The sequence below is a fragment of the Littorina saxatilis genome, linkage group LG2 (genome assembly GCF_037325665.1).
Source record: "Littorina saxatilis isolate snail1 linkage group LG2, US_GU_Lsax_2.0, whole genome shotgun sequence".
Classification (NCBI taxonomy): Eukaryota; Metazoa; Mollusca; class Gastropoda; order Littorinimorpha; family Littorinidae; genus Littorina; species Littorina saxatilis.
In genome coordinates this window covers 77,454,111-77,478,974 of record NC_090246.1, presented here as the reverse complement: position 1 = coordinate 77,478,974, position 24,864 = coordinate 77,454,111, and the positions used below count along the sequence as shown (strand labels likewise).

Here is a 24,864-nt window from a genome sequence, read left to right as displayed (position 1 = left end):
TTTCATGCAGTCAGACGATTTCAATATGAAGTGTTGACACAACTCTGCATACTCTACCAATAATTACCACAAACAGCATCTTAAATGAGAAACGATCGGCAATGACGCTGAACTCTCCTTGAGTTAAAGAAGTTGTCTGGACATGCAACTCTACATCTGCATCAAAACTTCTGATTGTTAGCAACAACAAGGCATCCAAGGGCACACTGCTGCAGGTTTCACAAAAACACGAAACCAACCTTGGCAAGTCCTCTTCGTCCACAATTCTGAGATAGCCACTCTCTGTGTCAGATGCATAGCTGATCTGCTGCACTGGTCCAGTTTCTTGGATGTCATAGCTAATGAAGATGAGCCAATAAAAACAGTGTGAATGTCAGTCACAATGACCCACATGACAGCTCAATTGTCTTGGCATGCATAGCATAATCAGGAAAGATTAAGTTTGACTTCTTGTTTTATCTGCTGAATGCTTTAGCTTCTGTTCAAACTATGTGTTACCATTTGCTGACCTCTTCCCGTTCACTCCTCACGCCTCAAAAAGAAAGAAGAGTGCAAATAGGTTCCCTATTTTTCTATTTCTAAGTCTCTCCATCAGGTCACTTGCTATAATAACATTTCTTTTCACTCAGAGAAGCAGTCTACTGATCAGTTTCTTCATGCAAGAATCACACTACAACCAGACAGATGAAAATAAGAGAAGGGCAATAACCTTGGTGATCGCTCCCTCATGGGAACTGGCTTGGGAGGTGGTGGCACAGGAGCTGCAACAGGGGCAACTTTTCTGGGAGCCAGCGGAGAATATGGTGCTGGAGCCTTCACAGGAACCGGTGCTGGTGGAGGAGGTGGTGCTGGTGCCCTGGCCGGTTTGGGCATTTTGGCCGGTGTAGGTTGGTACTCCTCTGGACGGTCAAACAGCCTCTTGGCCTCAGACATAGATGGTGCCTTGTACTCCTCTGGCATTTCCGCCTCAGACACCACTTGTGGTGTGGGTGGCGGTGGCTTGGACACCGGTTTAGCCATGACAGGTGGTGGTGGTACTCTCTCCTCTGGGTAGGCACCGGGCCTGGTAATAGGGAGGCACTTGTTGCTATCACATGGTTGGGCACGTGACGGATGCTTCTTCCATGCAATGATGGGCAGCATGCAAATTTGTTCAAAAGCAGGGCAGCCAAAGATGAGGTTCACCAAGTATGGCGCAAGGTGTTGCTTTTCACAGGGTTTTCACAAAAGCACAAAGACCATGCCATGAACGGGTGATAAATCACACATGAGTGAAAACAACTGCCTGTCATGGAAAAAAACTATGAATTCTGACCCAGGGGAAGATGCATACATCTCCCAGTGATATTCAGTGATGTTCAAACAACTTCCTATGAAAAAGAATCAGTGCTAGTGAAATTTAAACCTCACAACATTACATGAAAGCATAGATTCAGAGTCTCCATCAATCACTTGCATGAATAAACATCAAAACTCAGTTATCCACTAAAAAATTACAAATTCACACAAGAAAATGTTCTTTCTTTGTAAATAATGTTGGCAGTCATCCCAAATCACACAAGCCTCTGAGGGAAAATGGAAAGGACAATCATGGAGGTGCATGCTGTAGCTGCATACAACAAACCTGACAAACTCCATCTCATCGAAGGACAAGTCAAAGGACATGAGCGATGTTGGAGACAAGGACATGGAGGGCGTTGAAAGGGTCACATCACACAGACTAGGAGAGGTGAAGGTCGGAAGTAAAAGGTCAAGGCTGTCAAAGCAAGTGAAAGGGTGCACCCAGTGAAAACAACGGAAGAGAGTGCAAAAGCAGACAAGACAGCACACAGTTATTCAGTGGTTTGTGGTGGAGGTGTCACTTTTTATTTCCTTGTTTTCTTTGTCCGTTTTTTAAAATGACTTAATCTATACTTAATATTTTGCACAAAAACGGATCTTTTCATATTTTTCTGATGACTTCAACGATAACAGTAAATCTGCATCAGCTTAGCACAAATACTAGACTGAATTTTCTTATGCAGAGGTTCATCATCAATCTCATAAGCAAATAACTTTAAAAGCCAAAAATGTAAGTTTATGGTTTGTGTATCATTCTAAAAACTCAATTCATTAAGATATGTTACAATTCATTCAGGCAAACTGTGTTACAAATTTGCATCCTCTTACATAAGATGCAATTTTTGTGTTCTCTCTAATATTAATTTGTCACAATTATTCAAAGCTAATACATTGTACTCTGGATGCAATAGTTGTTTTGTTTTTGTTTATTTCATTCTAGTTGAAGCAATTCTGCTGTTACCCGTCTTCTTCTAATCTACACATGACACATGCATATCAGAAGCAAGTCCTTTCTCTTTCTTGGCCTCTGGGCATCTTGTATGGTAGATTGGCATCTACAAGTATTTTCTCTTTTCCAATATAACAAGATTCAGTATTGATTTTTAAAGGCACAGTAAGCCTCCCGTAAACCATCACAGATACTGTCAGGCTTTTACACACAGTACAAACACCCTTCCATTTGAACGCTCACCAAACGGGAACATCCTAGGTGCCCTACGTAAAGAGCGAGCAATTTTCAAAGAATTAATTTTGCGGATTGTCTCAGAGACAATCGGACCGTGGTGTGTTTTGGCGCTAGACCTAACTTTTAAAATATAAATAATAAATTGACAGCTTGTTACACAAACATTCTTAAATCATAAAAGAATTCTTTTTTCATCAAGACAAGATCAGTACAATTCGAAGTTTTGAAAGTTTGAAAAAAGAAAAGCCCGGAAGCAGGGCCACGCCAGGTCGTGGTTCTCATAGGAGACGACGGTTTATACCTATCGCCAGTTCCTCTGAACAGTCAAAAGCCATCGCTAGAGTTCTTGTGAACCACAGCCGTTTGTTTTGTGCATAGTCAGAGGTACTTAATAACGTGCTATTGCAGATAAGCTTACAGCGAGTCGCATTCAAATTACTAACTGACGACTACATTGTGAAAAAGGGAAACTTGATCACACAGGTTTACGATGGCTCAGGGGTAAAATAAACCACGCAAAAATAAATTCTTTGAAAATTGCTCGCTCTTTACGGAGGGCACCTAGGATGTTCCCGTTGGTGAGCGTTCAAATGGAAGGGTGTTTGTACTGTGTGTAAAAAGCCTGACAGTATCTGTGATGGTTTACGGGAGGCTTACTGTGCCTCTAATCTGATCTAATCTGACTTGTTAGGTGTTTAAAATATTCTGGCTGATTACATCACTCGCAGCCTGTGTCATATCAGTCTCCAAGACAAGCGAGTCTCACTCTACATCATGACTGTTGTGTAATTAGAAGAAAAGAAACAATCATACTTAGTCATTCGTTTTTCTAAATGTACAATCTATTGTTTATGTATACAAACATGCTCCATTTTGTTGTTGTGTTTCTCTCTGGCTCCAGATATTCCATGCGTGCGGTTAACACTTGGCTAAAGTAAGTGGGATTCTACTGTGATATACACCCAGTGACTGTTTTAAGAATATAAATACACTTCTTGCTAATTACTATCTGATTACACTTGCTCAGTTAGAAAGATGCGATTCATTCTTATGTCTTATTACAAAACCTATCGATTATGTTTGCTCAGTTAGAATGATGCGGTTCATTCACAGGGATTAATCTCAATCTGAAACTTTTAACTCGTGCCATGACAGAAATGTCTACACCCTACACACCTTAATGGTTCTCTCAAAGCTTTTAGCCTGAGACTCCCGGCTTGTGAGTCTGAGGCATAGTGTATCTGTTGAACTGGTCCCTCTGTTTGAATGTCATAAAAGCTGGCAGACACAAAGCGCTGGGTCAAAACGAAGGGAAAACCAGCACAACCACAAGCACTCAAACACAGGGCAACAATGGAACATGCAACTTTCTGGAGAACAGAAAGGGGATAGTGCTGTTCACAGCATACTGAAATCTATAAATAACAATTCATGTCCAGTAGAGACTTCATAATCAAGTCTTCATCACACACAAATCCTTTAAAACCCTGCAGGAATACAGGGGGAAAAGAACACCAGCAGTATTAAATCTAGGTGAACATCAACCCAATATTAACTGAATTTTCCTTCCATCAAAAAATTATGTTATATTAAATCAAACATTCTTCATAAATACAATAAAGTCTTTAGATGGACACAACAGAAACTTTCAGGAAAATTATCTTTTTTTTCAGCAAAAGCCTTCAGACTGAAGGGCCTAAAAAGGGCAGCCATTTTCATTCAAGAAAATGTTGAACCTGACATAAACCTTTACAGACATTTAAATCTACATGATCATTGCCATTTCCACTACTTACTGTGCAGAAGAAGACTAAAATAACACAATCATCAACCCTAATTCCCATCTAACCACACGCTTCCATTATCGCCTCCTTTTCACAATCAACTGATTTTCATTCAAAAGAGCAAAGACTCTGAGCGTGCAACACGGGCATGCAAAATGTGTGTAACATGCGCAGACCTGCGCGCATCTTCCTCCTTGATCAAACGCAGCAGTGCGCTGTCTTTCTCGGTGACGTAGGTAATCTGCTGCACTGGGCCTTCAGGCTGGATCTCATAGTGACTGAATACAGGGAGAGGGAGGCAATGTTCATTTCTGTACAAACCAGGCTTCACGTGCACTTTTTTTCCAGTGTGTGGTGTAGATTTTGAAAAGTGAAACTTGTCCAAGTTGTCTTCACTTCCATGTACAAAACGGTGGTTGAATGCACCCACATTGTACAGTGACTACTGTTTTGGCAAAACAGAATATGAAGAAAAGAGATTTTGAAAGAAAGGAAAAAAGAAGAAGAAATTAAAAGAGAAAACAAAGGAAAAGACATCACAAGCAAAGAACCTTTGACAGTCAAAAGGTCCCACCTGACTTACTCCAATGCCAAACAGCAGCACACACAGACACAGACACCCACATACACACACACACACAACCACACACGTCTGAAATGGACACAGACACAAGTGCGCCTTCAAAGGCATCATATTGAGATAAAAAAAAACAAGATAAAAAAAAAGCGAACGCTACTCACGGAGAAAGAACTCTCTCTGGCTGTGGTGCAGCAGCACGAGGTGCGGGTGGAGCCTCTCTCTTGGGCTGAACAGCTTTCTTCACGGGTTCCTCTTGCAGTTGGAAGCGAGACAGATCCGCTGCAAGGATGTATACACACAGAGTTATCATCACTGTTGAACAACTGATCAAGCCCGACGGTCAGTAGTTTTTAACATCCCTTCAATCCATTTGGCTATAAAAGTCTGACAGTAACTCTCCAATACAGAGTAATGTTAATAGGCAGGGTTACATAGTGTTATCTAAATACAAAACAACATTTGCTTCACAACAGCAAAAAACATGATCGCTTATAAAATCAATGTTTCAAATGCAAGTCCTTGACAGAACTCCAATCAGACAGTAAGCCACTTACAGAAAACTCTTTTCAGTGCTGAATCCTTTATACAATCTCTAAAGCACTAACAGAAAAAAACAATGGAAATAATAGCAATCTGGTGTTGAAGAGTTACTATTTGTGTGCATCAAATTGTCCTGGTTGTATTTCCCTGTTCTGTCTATCCATACATTCACAAAAAATCCTCTAACTGCTGAATCCTTTACCAGACCTGTTTACCCAGTTTGACCAGTTTGTGTATTTTCCACAGAGACATAGTGTATTTTCAAAATATTGAGTGTATTTTCTTACCAGGTAGAGGTGCTTGTTAATCATGTGACCTACGTAAAACTGTAAGCAGTGAAATTCCAATACAACGTCCGTCGCACTGATGATAAAACTGTAAGAATATGACACTGGAAATCGTTGTATTTTCTTTATCAACCAGTGTATTTATCGTATTCTTGCAAACTTGGCGTACAAAATACGGCTTTACAGAATCTCTGAACCCCTTCCAGAGAAAAGTCACAAATAAACAGAAAAAGTCACCAAAGATCAAACCAAAACTTACGTTGAACAACCAGTTTGGATCTGGTGGTGGCTGTGCCAGCCACGTTGACAGCAGAGCACTGGAACCAGGCTGAGTCACTCATGCTGGCACAGCTGACGTGAAGTGTGGAGCGTCCGCCCACCGTCTCAACCCTGCAACAAACCACAGTGCTGTAATCAAAGGGATTTGTTATGCCTCAGCTTCACTGTGAGGCTAGATAAAAGTAAAAAATTAAAATCAAAATTTAACAAAAATAACTAAGTACCGGTAATCTGATTAAAATACACATTTTATTTGTGTGTGTACACTGAATTGTACTGTTTTATGTTGTGACCTAAGTAATGTCGTATGTTGTCTGATGTTGTGATATATATGTCTACACCACATATTAATGTCAGAATTAAGAATCAGGTGACACTTACTTGTACTCTTTGCCGGGTGTAAACATTTTGTTGTCCTTCTGCCATGACATCATTGGAGTGGGCACACCCTCTGCGTGACAGGTCAAGGACACTGACTGACCCTCCACAATGGTGTAGTTCTTCATGCGTTCCACAAAGCGTGGAGGAGCCATTTGCTCGCGCTCTGCACAGCCAACCAGAGATTATAATGTGATGGGAAATAAAGAATACAAACAATATATCTGATTACTGGAAGTATTTTGCTTCAAGAATGTTTGCATTATGATAAGTGTTTTATGCGTACTGCATGTGCGTTTTTGATTTCATCTTAAATAACACTGAATAACACAACAGCCACTGAAACATTCTTCAAGCATTATGCTTCAAAACCTTGTTGTTTACTCTTGCCTTGTTTGTCGACAGTTTGATGTGTAGCACACACAGTTGCGCCATTTGTAGGCATCAGTTAACAGCTTCTTCTTTTTTTTCCTGTTTAGTCTCTGTTTTCTCAGAATTGCAAAATGTCGATAAAAATTGAAAAAAGATCAACATTTAAAAGGATGTAAGGATGAAAGTTCATTCAATCCTGCGTACTGTCGTAGGCCACATGAGTGGTTTTGTGGAGCTCTTACTTACTGTTGTCTATGTTTTAGGACGCTTGTTCCTCCTTTTTACTTGATCTATTCCTTATCATTTTTATTGAGGACAAAACTCTTACCAAGGATAGTGAGTGTGACAGTGAAGGTATCCTCGCCAGCCTTGTTGCGGGCAATGCAGGTGTAGACTCCAGTGTCCTGGCGTGTGGCCGACATAATCAGCAGCGAGTGAATTCCATCCTCGTTCACCACAATCTGAAAACCACAATGCTCCCTTAAAGTACAATGAAACCTCCGCCTTAACACACATTCGTCTTTAAAACCTTGTTTCCCAAAATGTTCTCTTTATGAAATCTGTGAATTAACCTCTTTTCTAAGACTCCCTCCCGTATAACACCTAATTTTCTCAAATCTTTGAAGTCTTAGAAAAAAAAAATGTATTGTAGTGAACTGGTCGATTACACATTGTTTGTTTTTGTCAGTGTAAAGACACAAATGCTTTCACCCATCATAACCCACGTTAAGCTGAGAGAACTATTGGCATTTGTAGACTACCACAGTATCTTCCCTCCATCTCAATCTCACCTCTCTTACCCCAGTTATACCAGGACATCCCACTAGTTGTTGTTGTTAACAATTTCAGTTCAGAAAAGTCATGCCAGTGTTTCAATTCAGAGTAGTTCTTGCATTTCTACACCACCTCAGCGTCTTCCCTCCCACTCGACTCCACCTCTTTCATCTCAGTTATAACAGAAAACCTCAGCTTACCTTGTGGTTGTCGTCGTTGTTGACCTGTGTCTCGTTACGGTACCAGAACAACTCTGGGATGGGTCGGCCGCTGAGGACGCAGTCGAGGCGCACGGGGTTTCCTTCTCGCACCTCAAGGTCAGCGGGGATCCGTTTGAATTGAGGCTTGGTGTTGGTCTCGAAGATGCCTCCTTGCTCCTCTGGTCCACGTTCACCACGCACAGAGTCCCTGGGGAAAGGAAGAATACTTTGTCAACAGGTCTGTAGTGTTCACCTTAGCTAGACATTTTGGATATTGTACTGGCTTTATGTGAACATATTTGAAACAAAATTGTAAACAGATCCGTCTCCTGGTTTTCAATGCATTTGACAGTTTCCCTATATCAAAATAAAGTGTCATTATCTTCACATCCTTTGTTTTGTTTTGTTGTATTTTGTAATAGTTTTCACTCCTCGGATCACACCAATAACATCATTTCAACTCTCAACCGAACGCCATACCTTCTCATGATTCTGTCAAGAGTTTCAGGAGCCACAAAAGAGGTGGCGTCAATGTTTCCGACTCTGTCGATGTAGAGCTCACTGGAGCAGGTGGTCTTGCCCACCGAGTTGACCGCAAGCATGGTGTAGTGACCAGCGTCCTCGGGCAGGGCCATGTGGATACGCAGGGTGCTGTACCCTTCTTGCGTGTACTTGATGTCGTAGCGGCTTGAACGCTTGATGCGCCTGCCATCTTTGTACCAAGCAATCTGAAAAAATAAAACGGAGCAGAATGGTGAATATAATTTCTAGTGGAATGCTTGATGAGCCTGCCCTTCTCGTGCCCAGCTATCTCTGGAACAAATTAAGCAGAATGGTGAGTATTACTGCTTGTGGAATGCTTGATGCTCCTGTACTATGCAATCTGTGGGCAAAACATTTAGTAAAATGGTGCATATTACAGCTCACTTGAGAAAGTATTGATACCTGAACTTTGGCATGTTTCATAAACCATGTACAGTTCATTACTAAAATGGTGTTGTAGTACAGAATACTATAATTTCCTAATAAATCAGCCTACTGAGCAATCTACATTTTGACAACTACACCAATATACTGAACAGATTATGCGCACACAAGATTTCAGGCTGAACACATCCACAGCAAAATGTAGAACAGAAAAAAACTCCTGACCTTTGGCCTTGGTCTGCCAGTGACCTTGCAGACGAAGGTAGCATCTGAGCCTTCCATGAGGCGGAAGTTCTTCAGGGGTTGCTGAATCTCTGGAGCATAGGCGTGCGTGGGGGCAACCTTCTCCTCTGGTTGGTCTGTGTCGTATTCTGTCTCAGTCTCGCTGTGCAAGCGCACCTTGCCATCACGGTACTCAATCTCTCGCATCAGTCGCTGTTCAAAGCTCGACACCACAAACTCCTGTAGAAAATGAGTGAATGGTAAGAGTGTGATGCCTTCAACTTCCTTTGTGCTATAATTGTCAGTACACGTTTTTCTGTTGCATACAAAGAGATCCTAGAATGTCTTTGCAGGCTAGTTTTGTTGTTGTTGCCACAATTGATTCTCAAATGCTTGCAATTATATTGTGTACTGCACGGTATAGCCTTGCACTGAATTACACTGCAGTGCATTAGAGTGTATTGTAACACATTTTATTGCATTCCTCTGATTTTTGATCACTTTTATTCAAATGCAACTAAGGTCATTAACAAGAGACAGAGATTCGAATGTTTCGTTTTGTTTCAAACGTTCCAATAATTCAACTTTCTTGGATCTTTTTTTATTTAATTTTTAACAAGCAACACACTGGCCACTTACAGAATCACTCAGCCTGCCGTCATCTGCAGGCCTGCGTGGTCGCTGTTCCTCTTCTTGGATCAAGCGGCGCACAGCCGACAGTTCTGGCTCCTCTGCTTCACGCATGCGTGGAGCTACACAAAATTACAATTGTTAGTCAGTGTGTGTCCCAAAAAAATGTTTTCTTAAGGATTACCTCTTCAACGTGAACAATGCACATGTATCATACATATGATTATTATCTCTTCTCACCCAAAAGTAAAACAAATTGTGGAGTGCTGCATGAAAAAGAGACTTAACTCTTTTAACAAGTCAGCTGACTTCCTCTCATTCAAAAATTTTTTTTTAGTTAGCTGTCATCATTTATCTACTACAGTACCACCTTCTCCATGGTAGCTGTTTTCCACTTAACAGGTATCAAATTGTTGCTTTCATTTCTTTAACAGCTCAAGGCTGTCCTAAATTGTGCGCACACAAGATTTCAGGTGGTAGCTCAGGTGGTAGAGCACTGGACTTGTGATCGGAAGGTCGCCGGTTCGAATCCGGGCCGGGACGGACACGGGTCAACTTTATGTGCAGACCCAGAGACGGAAGCCATGTCCCACCCCCGTGTCATCACAATGGCACGTAAAAGACCTTGGTCATTCTGCCATAAGTGCAGGTGGCTGAATACACCTAAACACGCAGACACCTGGGTAGCGCGACACGTTGCTGCTAGCTTTCCACTGGGAGGAAGCGACCCGAATTTCCCAGCGATGGGACAATAAAGTAATGAAAATGAAAATGAAATGAAAGAAAAATGAAAATGAAATTGAGCCTAAAGCTGACATCGCAAACATTTGTCAAGTCTTTTTATCAGCAAGTTTCATGAAATAGACTTTGCGAAGTTCACATCACCCATCTAAGATCAGACTTTAGGCTTTTGGCTTGAAATTTGTCAATGTACTGAAGTCAGAAGAAGTCATTCGCATGTTACAAAGGAATAACCACCAACCTTCAGGCAGAATTGTGGCAGTAGTTGAGTCTTGACCGGCAGGGTTGCTAGCAGTGCACATGTACTGACCAGCGTCCTCAGGTCTCGCGTTGGAGATGAGGAGGGTGCAACGTCCAGTGCGCTCGTCAACGGTGATTCTGTGTCTACAAATTAGAATGAATACAAGTTAGATCATTTGTGTGCATGTGTATCAATGCGTGTGCACATGCCTCTGTGTGTGTGTGTGTGTGTGTGTGTGTGTGTGTGTGTGTGTGTGTGTGTGTTTTTGTGTCTGTGTGTGTGTATGTGTGCGTGCGTGGGTGCATACATGCATGGATGTGTGTGTGCGAAATAAACAAAGACAGTCACAGTCAGAATATCAACATGTGTCACACAAGGTGTTCAACCTGAACAAAACATTCCCAGCAGACTGACAGATTCATTCCTCCGTACCTTGGTCCTTCAAAGACAGGCTTGGAGAAGTGAGTGAAGTCGATCTGAGGGAAAGGCTTGCCCAGCACGCGACACTCCAACTTGATGTTGGTGCCCTCCACCAGGCGCACATCTTGCATCTTCTGAACGAAGGAAGGCGGGATGTGAGCTGGAGGCGGAGCCGGGGCTGTCGGGGGCGGAGCCTGAGGCAAAGGTGGAGCATACTCCAGAGGAATGGGTCTCGCTGCAACAAAAACACAGGCGTTTATCTCCACTGTTTGAGTAGATGCTGTGGGCTTTGTATGGACAGTGGCATTCCTCTTTAAAGACAGAGAAAGTCAGGTCTTTAAGGGGGGACAGGGTAGGCAAGCACTTTTTTATTTTATTTTGGAAACAGCTTGCTGCTTGTTTGATTTTTGCAAGCAGAATAACCTAATTAAGGGAAACCATTTTAAATTTTGAGTGAAAAGCAATTTTTGGGGGTTTTATTCACCAAAATGTGAGAAAAACGTTATAAAATGTGCTTATTTTAAAATGTTGCAGTTTGTGAACCAGTGCATGTTTTGATCCAATTTTTCTTCTTTGCAGCAATATGTGTGTGTTTAATAATTCTGTGTATCGAAAAGCATTTCTAAGCAATATATTATTTTAATTTAGCATTTTCAGTTACCGGTTCAGTTCTGATAAGAAAAATACATGAAATCCTAACTGTCAGACTCATAAAAACCCAACCAATGCACTGAACTCTTATTCCATACACAGAACTGATGCTGTACAACTCATAAACAACATATACAAAAACTGAACAAATCCATCAAGCCTTTCAAAAGTTGCAACATTTTAATTGTAGCGTTTTGTCTGAAAATTACATTCAGAGAAAACAGCATTTTAAAGATTTGAACCAGTACATAAAAAAACCAGTAGCACAGTGCACCCTGAATTCATATGTTTTTATCAGAATGACCACTTTACTATGTAGGGAAAAGGATTTGACAATCAAATTATCAGGATTTTTTTTATATACATCATATGAAAACAGCCATCTTTGTTTGTACCGATATGAAAACATGAATCAGAACCAAACTGTCAGACTCATAAAAACCCAACCAATGCACTTAACTCTTATTCCATACACAAAACTGACGCTTTACAAATCCTAAACAACATAAACAAAAATGAAACAAATCCATCAAGCCATTCAAAAGTTGCAACATTTTAATTACAGATGTTTGTCTGAAAATTGCATTCAGAGAAAACAGCATTTGAAAGATTCCAACCAGTACCTCAAACTAATAGCACAGTGCAGCCTGAATTGATATGTTTTTATAAGAATAACCACTTTACTATGATGGGGAAATGATTTGACGATCAAATTATCCAGACTTTTTAAAAAAAATCATTTGAAAACTCATCTATGTTAGTGCAGATATGAATCAAAACGAAACTGTCGGACTCATAAAAACACAAGGAATCCACTGTATTCTTATTCCATGCACAGAAATGGTGCTTCACAAATCATAAACAACATATACAAAATTGGAACAAATCCATCTTGCCATTCAAAAGTTACAACATTTTAATTACCACATTTTGTCTCAAATTACATGTAGAGAAAACAGCATGTAAAAGAGTCTCACTAGTACCCCGGTAAACTAGTACCACAGTAGAGCTTGAATTAATGGGGTGGTTTTTTTTTAACCAGAATAACACTTTAACTATGAAGGGGAAATGATTTGATAATCAAATTATCAGATTTTTTTGATTTAAAAAAAAAATCATATGAAAACATTAAAAAAGTCAATTATCTGTGTTTGTGCTGATATGAAAATATTGATCAGAACCAAACTGTCAGACTCATAAAAACCTAACGAATGCACTGATTTCTTATTCCATTGCATAGAAATGATGCTTCACAAATCATCAACAACATTACATAATTATATATACACAAATGGAACAAAGCTATCAAGCCATTCAAAAGTTGCAACATTTTAATTACAGTATTTCTGTGCTCAATCCTAACACTGCAGCAAATTTCTGTAAAGCTGAATGTCCCTTTCCATGTACCAACATGGTCATACGCGGATTATTTAAAATGCAACTTTACCACCCGAAGCGTTGCAAACACCGGGAGAAGAGTAAACAACTGCAGACTTGAATGGACACTCATATGACCTCCAGATGCAGGGCCTGTGCAAATCCTTGGGCTGATGCATCACCTTCTTTCATAATCAGACTGCTATCAGACAAGCATTCAGTACAGGATATAAACCTTTCAGCAATAGATTGAGCTGATCAATGTTGACAAAAGCCCAACACATGTCAGCGGAGTGACCTTGCACAGTACCAGTATCCATATCTGCTTGTGATGGGTCAGAAGATGGCAAAGTATCTGTATCTTCTTATGGTTGGTCAGAAGATGGCAAAGCTGATGTTTCTGCTGTGGAAGAGGGTAGTTCCGGTTTAGCAAACTTTTCCATCAGGTCAATCTTTCTCCTCGCTGCCACCACAGGAGGACTGGCTCTCCCCTTGCTCCAACCTAATAAATACACAAACACTGATTTAATATTTGATACAACTGTCCATGGTTTTTGTAATAAGCTGCAAATTTTAAGACTCAATATAAACGTCAACAAGTGCTTGTACTTTATTTTGCAAATGACCATGTTACATGGGGTGTACCTCAACTTTTTGGCTAGGCTGGTAAATCAGAAATCCCAATCAGCCCCCAACCACTGAACCAGGCGGGTTTTCTTACAACCACCTCAGCGGCTCGTACCCACATATGTCGGTTGACGAACACACACACACACACACACACACACAAAAGACATTCATTAATTGGCCCCTATCACAAAATGTACATGTCAAGTTTACTATGGGATTTGAGTAACCACACAATCACATACACACAGGAACTAATACTGAAACTAGCTGAATTATTTTCTTTCTTTCTTTCTTTCTTTTCATATTTTTCTTTTAAAATTAATTTATTTCATCACACTTGCTATGTATTTGCTTGTTTCTTGTCTGTTGTCTGTTTTGTGTGTGTGTGTGTGTTCTGTGTGTGTGTATACATTTTCAGATTTCCTAAACCTAGCACTGTTTGCAGGTGATCTTTATGCTTTTGATTCATGAGTTGCATCCCCAGTCCTTTAGTTTAACTCTTTTTTTTTCTTTGGTGAAGTAAATTGGATCTATTTTTTTTATTCCTTAGTTAATGGAAAAGATTTGACAACAATATTGCTGTCAATGATAGGTTGGTCAGCCATGCTGGTGTAAACCAATCCTTTAGAATTAGAGAACGCTCTCTAGTAGGGTACTTATTTTCCTACGGTCAATGACCAGAAACAGAAACTGTGTCAGTCGTACATCGCTCAGATGCTGCTTCTCAGTTTGACCCCAGACAAAGAATACTGATGACATGTTACACCATAGTAAGCTCTCAAGGACTGGCCAGCGAAGAACAATAAAATAGGGGTTGTGAAGACGATATCACAGAGATGATCGAGGGAGGGAAGGGGGGGGGGGAAGGGGGGGGGGGGGGATGCGGCGGCGGCATGGTCAGTAAATTGGATCAAGAAACCCGCAAAATACTTCAGACACAAACTGTTTATCATTTACCTGCAAACCCTAACACATTCTTACAACAACAACAACATAACGATGTGCAATAAATCACGTTGTCAAACAAACAAGATCGAAAAGAGAAAGAAGCAAAACCCACCTCGTCGAGTCAAGAATCTTAGAATGTCGTCTGCTTAAATACGATCATGTTGGTTCATTTCGGAGTGTTGTTACTTCCTTCTACTGTTCGCTGCTGCTGGTTCATCTTTCTCTGATATTTCTTGCCACTATGCCGAACATTTCCAATGTTAGGGTTGTTCTCCGCAGCTCAAAACTTTGAAAAATGCTGCTGAATCGGTGAAAACGTCATGGATTTGTTGACACCGGGGGACTGATAAGTTGTCTACTGCGCTTGCGCCAAATGCCTTTGACCTACATATATTTGCATATATTAATTTCGGGGTTTCGGTTGGAACGGATTCTCTCTCTTTGTGCCTATGTCAACGGAAATTCCCCAACGGTGATGACGTCATCTTGAAGAACGGAAATTTCCACACAGTTTGAACAGCGAAGGGTCATGTCATGTGCGCACATTTACCAGCACGGAGTATCCAAAGTTGACCATTTTTTCGATTTTTTTGATAAAACACAGACAAAAACAACAAAACATCGGTTTGAAAATGGTTTTATTTACATGAATACATGTCTAAAATGACAAAAGCAGATTATTGAATGCATTCCAGGATGTTCAAAGGTGTGAAAAATGCAACAACCCCAAAAAGGTGTATGAGACCAAAAATAACTCATTTTGCCTACCCGGTCTGCCCTTAAAGAGAGGAAGTCTTCAAATTGACAGAAATTGACAGACCTTATGAACAGAAATTTACAGACCTTATGAACAGAAATTTACAGACCTTATGAACAGAAATGTACAGACCTTATGAACAGAAAATTACAGATCTTATGAACAGAAATGTACAGACCTTATGAACAGAAAATTACAGACCTTATGAACAGAAATTTACAGACCTTATGAACAGAAAATTACAGACCTTATGAACAGAAAATTACAGACCTTATGAACAGAAATTTACAGACCTTATGAACAGAAAATTACAGACCTTATGAACAGACAAGAAGGGCAAAGCCTATACGACTCACATGCTTGACCTTGACCTTTACATGACCTTGACCTTCAGGGTCAAGGTCAAATAACTAAACCTAGCAATGACATCATACACTAAGAACTGCTTTACACATTTTTCCTACCAAAATACATGTGACCTTGACCCAAGGTCAAGGTCATCCAAGGTCATGCAACACAAAGCTGTTAATTCAAGACATAGGAAGTACAATGGTGCTTATTGGCTCTTTCTACCATGAGATATGGTCACTTTTAGTGGTTCACTACCTTACTTTGGTCACATTTCATAAGGGTCAAAGTGACCTTGACCTTGATCATATGTGACCAAATTGTCTCATGATGAAAGCATAACATGTGCCCCACATAATTTTTAAGTTTGAAACAGTTATCTTCCATAGTTCAGGGTCAAGGTCACTTCAAAATATGTATACAATCCAACTTTGAAAAGCTCCTGTGACCTTGACCTTGAAGCAAGGTAAACCAAACTGGTATCAAAAGATGGGGCTTACTTTGCCCTATATATCATATATAGGTGAGGTATTGAATCTCAAAAACTTCAGAGAAAATGGGAAAAATGTGAAAAATAGCTGTTTTTTAGACAACATTTATGGCCCCTGCGACCTTGACCTTGAAGCAAGGTCAAGATGCTATGTATGTTTTTTGGGGCCTTGTCATCATACACCATCTTGCCAAATTTGGTACTGATAGACTGAATAGTGTCCAAGAAATATCCAACGTTAAAGTTTTCCGGACGGACGTCCGGACGGACGGACGGACGGACGGACGGACGACTCGGGTGAGTACATAGACTCACTTTTGCTTCGCATGTGAGTCAAAAATTACAGACCTTATGAACAGAAAATTACAGACCTTATGAACAGAAATTGACAAAAAATGTTATAAAGTACAGCAGTCCCTGCAATGTACGGCCCCCGGCGTGAGCGGACACCTGACATGTACGGACACATTTGCTCGGCACGGAGTGTTTTCCTTCTATATTTGCCCCCCCTTAAACGGACACCTGCAAAACGTGGACGCGGACACTCATTTTCGGTCCCAACAGCAGGTCATACCTCCAATGTACGGACAGACCATCGTCAAATTTTCACCACAACAAAATCGATAACAAAGCAGTCCGGCTCTTGGTACAAAGATCACAGCCACAATGGTGTGATGACAGTCACTGATAACTTGAGTGCACGTGTACCCATCGTGTGTCTGTGTGTAACCTCTTTCATTGACAAGATACTCTTGTTTCCCCTCAGCCTTGACCAGTGAGTCGGTTGCCTAATCTATGAACCCTTCAGTTGTCTTGCTTTGTCAAAAGTTACGACACAGTCAACTGGTTTTGCTCTGAGTGAACAGTGCAGCTGGCCTCTCTGGCCACAGCCCAACAGTACATGGCTGGAGGGAGTGAGAGAGAGAAAGGGGGGGTGGGGGTGGAGAGTTAGCTGGCTAAACTCTGTGGGGTGTCCGGTGTCACCGCATGTCAGCAGGAAGAGCATTGGAGAGAAATAGAGAGGTGTACTCTTCCACACAATTTCCAAGCATCAGTTGTCACGGCTTGGGGTAGGCATTAGTGAGGGAGAGTGGGAGCTGTGTTATGTACAGTGTATTTCCGACTGAAGAGTGAAAAGTCACTGCCATGCCACATGATCGGCATGCAGTCAATAAAGCCAGACAAGAAACAAATAAATTACTTGATTATGACATGCAGCTCTATCTGCTGCTATTTATTCAAACTGGTTTTCAAGCTTATTCTTGCAAAGCATCTGCACACGCTCCTCTGTGCTGTGTTTGTGTGGCTGCTTTCGTATGTGAGTGCATCGCCATGGTGAGTGTGTTCACTGCCTTGAGGATTTATTTTATCTCTTCTTTTCAACACTTTTCATACAAATCCTTTTTACAGAACGTTTAAAGAAGTATTAGGAGTTTATTGTTATTGTTTAGTAGCCACAAGAAGTGATTAGCATAGACTCAATCCTGTTGTTTGTGTGTCTCTGTGTGAGTGTATGGGGGAGGGGGTGGTGTGGTCACCCCTCCCGTGACCGGACACCTGCAATGTACGGACAGTTTTGCTATGGCCCAAGGGTGTCCGTTCATGAGAGGGACTGCTGTAAAACCGTTAAGAAAGCAGATCAAACCAACTAACAAAAAACTTAAAATTTACTGAATGCTTGGAATAAATCCGTACATAAGAAAATGTCATAAAATTGTGTTCACTCACGCTCAACTTCAAGACGAGATTCAGTGGTGGTGGTTCCATCAGCGTTCACAGCAACACACTTGAAGACTCCGCTGTCTTCTGGGAAGACCTCAGCGATTATGAGTGTGAAGGTTTTGTCAAACTGCGAGATGTGGTAATCGGGGGAGTGCTCAATGAGGATTCCCTCGCGGTACCACTTCACCACTGGCTCGGGGCGACCCTCGATGCGAACAGTCAAGGTGACTCGGTCACCTTCCTTTGCTCTCATGTTCTTCAGAGGCTGGTGAAAGGAAATAAACAGTGGATTAGGAGGACTGGAATTAAGCTTTAAGGTTAACAGTACTGATGTTAGAGGCCAAGCACTGATTTCTAAAATGAAAAAGAAAAGATTGTCTCAGTAATGTTTTATTGACAAACACAGACACGGATGCACACAGAAAGCATGTGCTCCAACTTGAGCTCTCCTAACCATTTCATTCATGGTTTTGTAAGTTCTTGCCAGTTCTACTCTTTATACTATGAAGCACAGCACAGTAAAGTACAGTTGCATGGTCTCACCTTTTAAGACTACAAATCTGTGAAAATCCTATCTTAAATGAGAAGGAGGTAACAGATGAAATGAAGAGAACATTTGAGAACACAGGGTCTTAAAAAAGGAGCGGAGTCTTAAAAAGAAGGTTCTATTGTATTGCTTTGACTTGCATTTTCATCACAATATCTACCTGAGTAAATGTTGGTTTCTGGCGGTCAGACACCACAGGTGGAGGCGGTGGAGGTGCTGGTGCCTGAGGCTGGGGAGCACGAGTGATGGGAATTGTGGCCTCGAACATGGGCAACTGCTGTGGTCTCCTGTCCACCTGAAGCTCCATCGTCTCACTGAAACGCTCGTCTGTTTCCATGGGCTCTGGTGCACCTGTGCAGGGATTGATAGTTCAAGTAAATGCTGGATGTGCACAACTCCGTATCAAACCAGTACAATGTACAAATCAGGAAAGAGTTTAGTTTTTCTGAGTTGTGCCTTGATTGTATAGTGCCTGTATGTATGACTACAGTGCTTGTTTGTGACATTAGTATTTCATCATTCTGACACAAACATTTTCAGGAACAGTTCATGAAATGACATATAAATTACATTTCTCAGAATGTGCCATAAAGGAATATTAAGCACAAACCCCCCCGACTTATTACATCAACCAACACTCACACACACACACACAAACACACACGCACACACACACACACACACACACGCACATGAACACACACACACACACACACATGAACACACACACACACACACGCACGCACACACGCACGCACACACGCACACATGCACACACACACACACACACACACACACAAACACACACGCACACAACTTCAGCACACTTTCTCAATTAAAACCAAATTCTCCTTACCTTCGACCCTGAGGTAGGTCTCAGAGGTGACAGAGCCTTCGGCGTTGGCGGCAATCACCTTGAACCTGCCCGAATCTTCAGGGAAGGTCTCGGTGATGGTGAGCCTGTAAGTGTTCTCCGTCTGGCTGATGATGTAGTCCGGAGAGCTGGTGATCTCCATCTCCTCGCGGTACCACTTGACGATGGGCTCAGGGTGGGCCTCGATGAGGATCTCAAGAACCACAGTGTCGCCCTGTCTGACAGGGATCTGTTGTGGAAGTGGCTGTAAAGGAGAAAATCAAATTCAGGTGGTTAAAATGAGATAAGGCACAGTAGAAATGTTGTACAGTGGATACCCCCCCTTCCCCTTATAAGTCTGATTGGAGACTTCTTCCCTCGGTTTTTCAGATTTTTTTTCATAACCTCTGTAAATGTTACCCCCATTTAAGACTCCCTCTTTGTTCCGATCTGATTTTCTCAGAGATTTTGAGTCATAAAGGGGGGGGGGGGGGGGGGGGGGGGTTCCACTGTACTTGTCAAAAACTAGGAATTCTTTGCACTTTGTCAGTGTTCTCAGCTGTTATTCCTTTTCTCAATATCATGTAAAGTCTCACTTTGCCGTGGATGCTGTGTACTGGCAATACATTTCAAACAATCATCAGTGCAATTCTATCAAGGATTTTCTAAACCTTTATCATACACTTCAACAATAACAAGAAGGGCAAAGCCCATACGACTCACATGCTTGACCTAAACCTAACAATGACATCATACACTAAGAACTGCTTTACACATTTTTCCTACCAAAATACATGTGACCTTGACCCAAGGTCAAGGTCATCCAAGGTCATGCAACACAAAGCTGTTAATTCAAGACATAGGAAGTACAATGGTGCTTATTGGCTCTTTCTACCATGAGATATGGTCACTTTTAGTAATTCACTACCTTATTTTGGTCACATTTCATAAGGGTCAAAGTGACCTTGACCTTGATCATATGTGACCAAATGTGTCTCATGATGAAAGCATAACATGTGCCCCACATAATTTTTAAGTTTGAAACAGTTATCTTCCATAGTTCAGGGTCAAGGTCACTTCAAAATATGTATACAATCCAACTTTGAAGAGCTCCTGTGACCTTGACCTTGAAGCAAGGTAAACCAAACTGGTATCAAACGATGGGGCTTACTTTGCCCTATATATCATATATAGGTGAGGTATTCAATCTCAAAAACTTCAGAGAAAATGGGAAAAATGTGAAAAATAGCTGTTTTTTAGACAACATTTATGGCCCCTGCGACCTTGACCTTGAAGCAAGGTCAAGATGCTATGTATGTTTTTTGGGGCCTTGTCATCATACACCGTCTTGCCAAATATGGTACTGATAGACTGAATAGTGTCCAAGAAATATCCAACGTTAAAGTTTTCCGGACGGACGGACGGACGGACGGACGGACGGACGTCCGGACGTCCGGACGTCCGGACGGACGGACGGACGGACGACTCGGGTGAGTACATAGACTCACTTTTGCTTCGCATGTGAGTCAAAAATCATGCCATCCTCGAAAAGGACAATCACACTTCCTCACAAATCCACACAAAAATTGCACAGGATAGCAGTATCCAACCACCAACATACCTGTTCAAAGACAGGCCTCTTCTTCACAGCCACGTAGGCAGGCTCCTGAGGTGGCGGCGCCACTTTACGTGGCATCAGCGGAGACTGCGATGGTGTGCGTGGCTTGGGTGCAACCACCGGTGCCGGTGCAGGGGCTGGCGGCGGTGCCTGTGGTGGCATCTCTTTCCTTGGGAACAGCGGTGACTGAGCAGGCGTACGCTGCTTGGGAGCAACCAATGGTTCTGAAACCAGTTGGGGTTGTGGTGGTGGTGGCACCTGCTGAGGCTCCTGTTTCCGTGGAAACAGGGGTGACTGAGCAGGTGGGCGCTGCATTGGTGCCACTGGTGGCTCCTGCACTGGTTTGGGTGGAGGAGGTGGTGGTTCTCTTGCCACAGGCTCTGGAACACCTGCACATCGCAAAAATATATGGTAAAGTGAAGGAAAACTATCACAGGATTATGGGCAGGAAGTCTAGGACTAACGAACAAAAACACAGAAATTTCACACACACACACAACTTCTGCACACTTTCTCAATTAAAACCAAATTCTCCTTACCTTCGACCCTGAGGTAGGTCTCAGAGGTGACAGAGCCTTCTGCGTTGGCGGCAATCACCTTGAACCTGCCCGAATCTTCAGGGAAGGTCTCGGTGATGGTGAGCCTGTAGGTGTTCTCCGTCTGGCTGATGATGTAGTCCGGAGAGCTGGTGATCTCCATCTCCTCGCGGTACCACTTGACGATGGGCTCAGGGTGGGCCTCGATGAGGATCTCAAGAACCACAGTGTCACCCTGTCTGACAGGGATCTGTTGTGGAAGTGGCTGTAAAGGAGAAAATCAAATTCAGGTGGTTAAAATGAGATAAGGCACAGTAGAAATGTTGTACAGTGGATACCCCCCCTCCCCTTATTAGTTATAAGACTGATTGGAGACTTCTTCCCTCGGTTTTTCAGATTTTTTTTTTCATAACCTCTGTAAATGTTACCCCCATTTAAGACTCCCTCTTTGTTCCGATCTGATTTTCTCAGAGTTTTTGAATCATAAAGGGGGGGGGGGGTTCCACTGTACTTGTCAAAAACTAGGAATTCTTTGCACTTTGTCAGTGTTCTCAGCTGTTATTCCTTTTCTCAATATCATGTAAAGTCTCACTTTGCTGTGGATGCTGTGTACTGGCAATACATTTCAAACAATCATCAGTGCAATTCTATCAAGGATTTTCTAAACCTTTATCATACACTTCAACAATAAAAATCATGCCATCCTCGAAAAGGACAATCACACTTCCTCACAAATCCACACAAAAATTGCACAGGATAGCAGTATCCAACCACCAACATACCTGTTCAAAGACAGGCCTCTTCTTCACAGCCACGTAGGCAGGCTCCTGAGGTGGCGGCGCCACTTTACGTGGCATCAGCGGAGACTGCGATGGTGTGCGTGGCTTGGGTGCAACCACCGGTGCCGGTGCAGGGGCTGGTGGCGGTGCCTGTGGTGGCATCTCTTTCCTTGGGAACAGCGGTGACTGAGCAGGCGTACGCTGCTTGGGAGCAACCAATGGTTCTGAAACCAGTTGGGGTTGTGGTGGTGGTGGCACCTGCTGAGGCTCCTGTTTCCGTGGAAACAGGGGTGACTGAGCAGGTGGGCGCTGCATTGGTGCCACTGGTGGCTCCTGCACTGGTTTGGGTGGAGGAGGTGGTGGTTCTCTTGCCACAGGCTCTGGAACACCTGCACATCGCAAAAATATATGGTAAAGTGAAGAAAAACTATCACAGGATTATGGGCAGGAAGTCTAGGACTAACAAACAAAAACACAGAAATTTCAGAGGCAACACACACTTGTGGCCTAACAGACAACACATCAAACGACAATATTCATCTGCACTCGCACATCCGCAAACCTGTGCATGCTCTTCACACAAACAAATGCAGAGAGAGAAAGAGAGAAGTCAAGAGAGAGAGAGAGAGCGACAGCAAGAGAGAGAGAGAGAGTCACTGACACAGACAGACAAAAACACTTACTGACAGACACACATACTGTAATACACCTACCTTCAACCATCAAGTTGGTCTGAGATGCGACAGAACCTTCAGCATTAGTGGCCAGGACCTTGAACCTGCCAGAATCCTCAGGGAACGCTTCCACGATGGTAAGCGTATAGGTGTTCTCTGCCTGGCTGAGGATGTAATCTGGGGAGTTGGTGATTTCAATCTCCTCACGGTACCATCTGACGATAGGCTCTGGGTGAGCGTCAATGATGACCTCCAGAGTCAAGCGGTTACCTTGCCTGGTGGTTGTCTGAGTTGGTAGAGGCTGCAACAGGAATTTTTGAATGAGTAAAATGGTTGTGTGCACCAAAACGATTGCAATGAAAATCTGTCTGAGACCAACTTCTTCAAGAAAGAAAGAAAAATTTTCCTCCAAGCAAAATGGTGGGACTTTCTCTGTTGCACTGTGCATGTGTGGTGCACTATCCATAGTCTGTACTAAGCAGTAGCACAGCATTCACATTTTTTTTAAAGGTCAAAGTTTCACACACACAAACATACACAAACTCACATACTCTCTCTCTCTCTCTCTCTCTCTCTCTCTCCAGGCAATAACCTGATTTAGGCCTGTGTTAGGTTCACTGCCCCACTGAGTGAATCTCAAACAGTTGCTCTTCTTTCACTACGTGACGTCACTTCCACAAGACTGTGCCTCTCTCCCAACTAACTAACAAACTCACTCACACACTCACCAACAAACACACACACACACACACTTGTATACCTTTTCAAAGGTGGGCTTTCTCTTCTGAGCCACCATAACTGGTTCTGAAGGCGGTGGAGGCACCTGCTTGCGTGGCATGACAGGTGACTTGGAGGGTGCACGTTTCTGTGGGAACACCAGAGATTCTTCTGCCCGAGCTGGGGGTGGAGGCTGGTAGACAGGCACCCGCATCTCCACTGGTGGTAGCTCTGGTGGCTTGGGAGCTTCAGGCTGCAACTGCAGGCGCTCCTCAAATCGGGGCTGCTGTCGCTGAATCTCCATGGGTACTGGTGCACCTGTGAGCATACACAGGATGAAATTTCAAAAGTCAAAATGTGTTGTTAGAGGTAGTAAAAAACAAAGCAACAACAGAAATGTAAGACTTTGATCAGGTGGGGTATGAAATATGATCTTTCCCCAGTTGAGCAGTCCCACAATGGAATATTTTATACACACTTTTTCTCTCTTGTCTGAAGGAGGTATGTGTTAAAAAGAGACATTGGAAGCAAATTCTTTTCCTGCATTTTTCTCTTTTTGAAACAGGGTGAAACGCAATTCAGGAATTTTTCAACAAAAAAACCCCAGCTCTGTTTCACCTTCCACCCTGAGGTTGGTCTCAGAGGCAACTGATCCTTCAACGTTGGTGGCTACCACCCGGAATTTTCCAGAATCTTCTGGGAAGGCTTCCACAATGGTGAGCCTGTAGGTCTTGTCTGTCTGGCTGAGGATGTAGTCTGGTGAGTTGACGATCTCCACGTCCTCACGGTACCATTTGACGATGGGCTCTGGGCGACCGTCGATGATCACTTCCAGAATGACCTTCTGTCCTTGTTTGGTAGGCGTCTGGTTTGGGAGATTCTGGAACAGGACAGATAAAATTAAACATCTTTAGAGGTTTCAGAAGGTTAGCAAAATGCAGTGAATACCCCCCCTTTTAAGACCTTAAAAAAAAAACCAGAGAAAATCGGGTCTTAAAAAGGAAGGAATCTTAAAATGGGTAAATTTACTGAGGTTATGAACAGAAAATGTGGGAAAAGTCTTAAAATGGAGGGAGTTTTAAAATTGGGGGGGGGGGGGTCTTACAAGGGGGGTTTCACTGTATTGCATGTTCTTCTTCTTCTTCAGCGTTCCAGAAATTCTGGTGACGTGTGAGCTCGTTTGCCCATTTGGGTTCCCCACACTATACTCTGAGAGCATAGTCAGCTTCACTCCACTTTCGTTGGGTTATTGCATGTTCTAAATGTAATGCCAAAACCATAAACAAAATTGAATGCCATCCATGCTTAGAAGCTC

General features: G+C 42.4%; 1 protein-coding gene across 1 annotated transcript in view; it reads right to left on the bottom strand.

Moving 5' to 3' along the window:
- LOC138959774 (titin-like) overlaps positions 1-24,864 on the bottom strand; it is a 533,368-nt gene that overhangs the window by 416,937 nt on the left and 91,567 nt on the right. Inside the window, exons 51-72 of the mRNA XM_070331384.1 lie at positions 24,168-24,429; positions 23,593-23,867; positions 22,872-23,133; positions 22,162-22,547; positions 21,383-21,644; positions 20,847-21,232; positions 19,229-19,490; positions 18,533-18,723; positions 17,832-18,090; positions 10,915-11,137; positions 10,483-10,625; positions 9,510-9,622; positions 8,874-9,110; positions 8,202-8,449; positions 7,722-7,929; positions 7,076-7,208; positions 6,379-6,541; positions 5,978-6,108; positions 5,053-5,170; positions 4,488-4,589; positions 710-1,063; positions 240-338 (exon numbers count right to left, since the gene is read on the bottom strand). Coding sequence (XP_070187485.1) covers positions 240-338; positions 710-1,063; positions 4,488-4,589; positions 5,053-5,170; positions 5,978-6,108; positions 6,379-6,541; positions 7,076-7,208; positions 7,722-7,929; positions 8,202-8,449; positions 8,874-9,110; positions 9,510-9,622; positions 10,483-10,625; positions 10,915-11,137; positions 17,832-18,090; positions 18,533-18,723; positions 19,229-19,490; positions 20,847-21,232; positions 21,383-21,644; positions 22,162-22,547; positions 22,872-23,133; positions 23,593-23,867; positions 24,168-24,429 — 4,817 coding nt within the window. The remainder of the gene's footprint in view (positions 1-239; positions 339-709; positions 1,064-4,487; positions 4,590-5,052; positions 5,171-5,977; positions 6,109-6,378; positions 6,542-7,075; positions 7,209-7,721; positions 7,930-8,201; positions 8,450-8,873; positions 9,111-9,509; positions 9,623-10,482; positions 10,626-10,914; positions 11,138-17,831; positions 18,091-18,532; positions 18,724-19,228; positions 19,491-20,846; positions 21,233-21,382; positions 21,645-22,161; positions 22,548-22,871; positions 23,134-23,592; positions 23,868-24,167; positions 24,430-24,864) is intronic.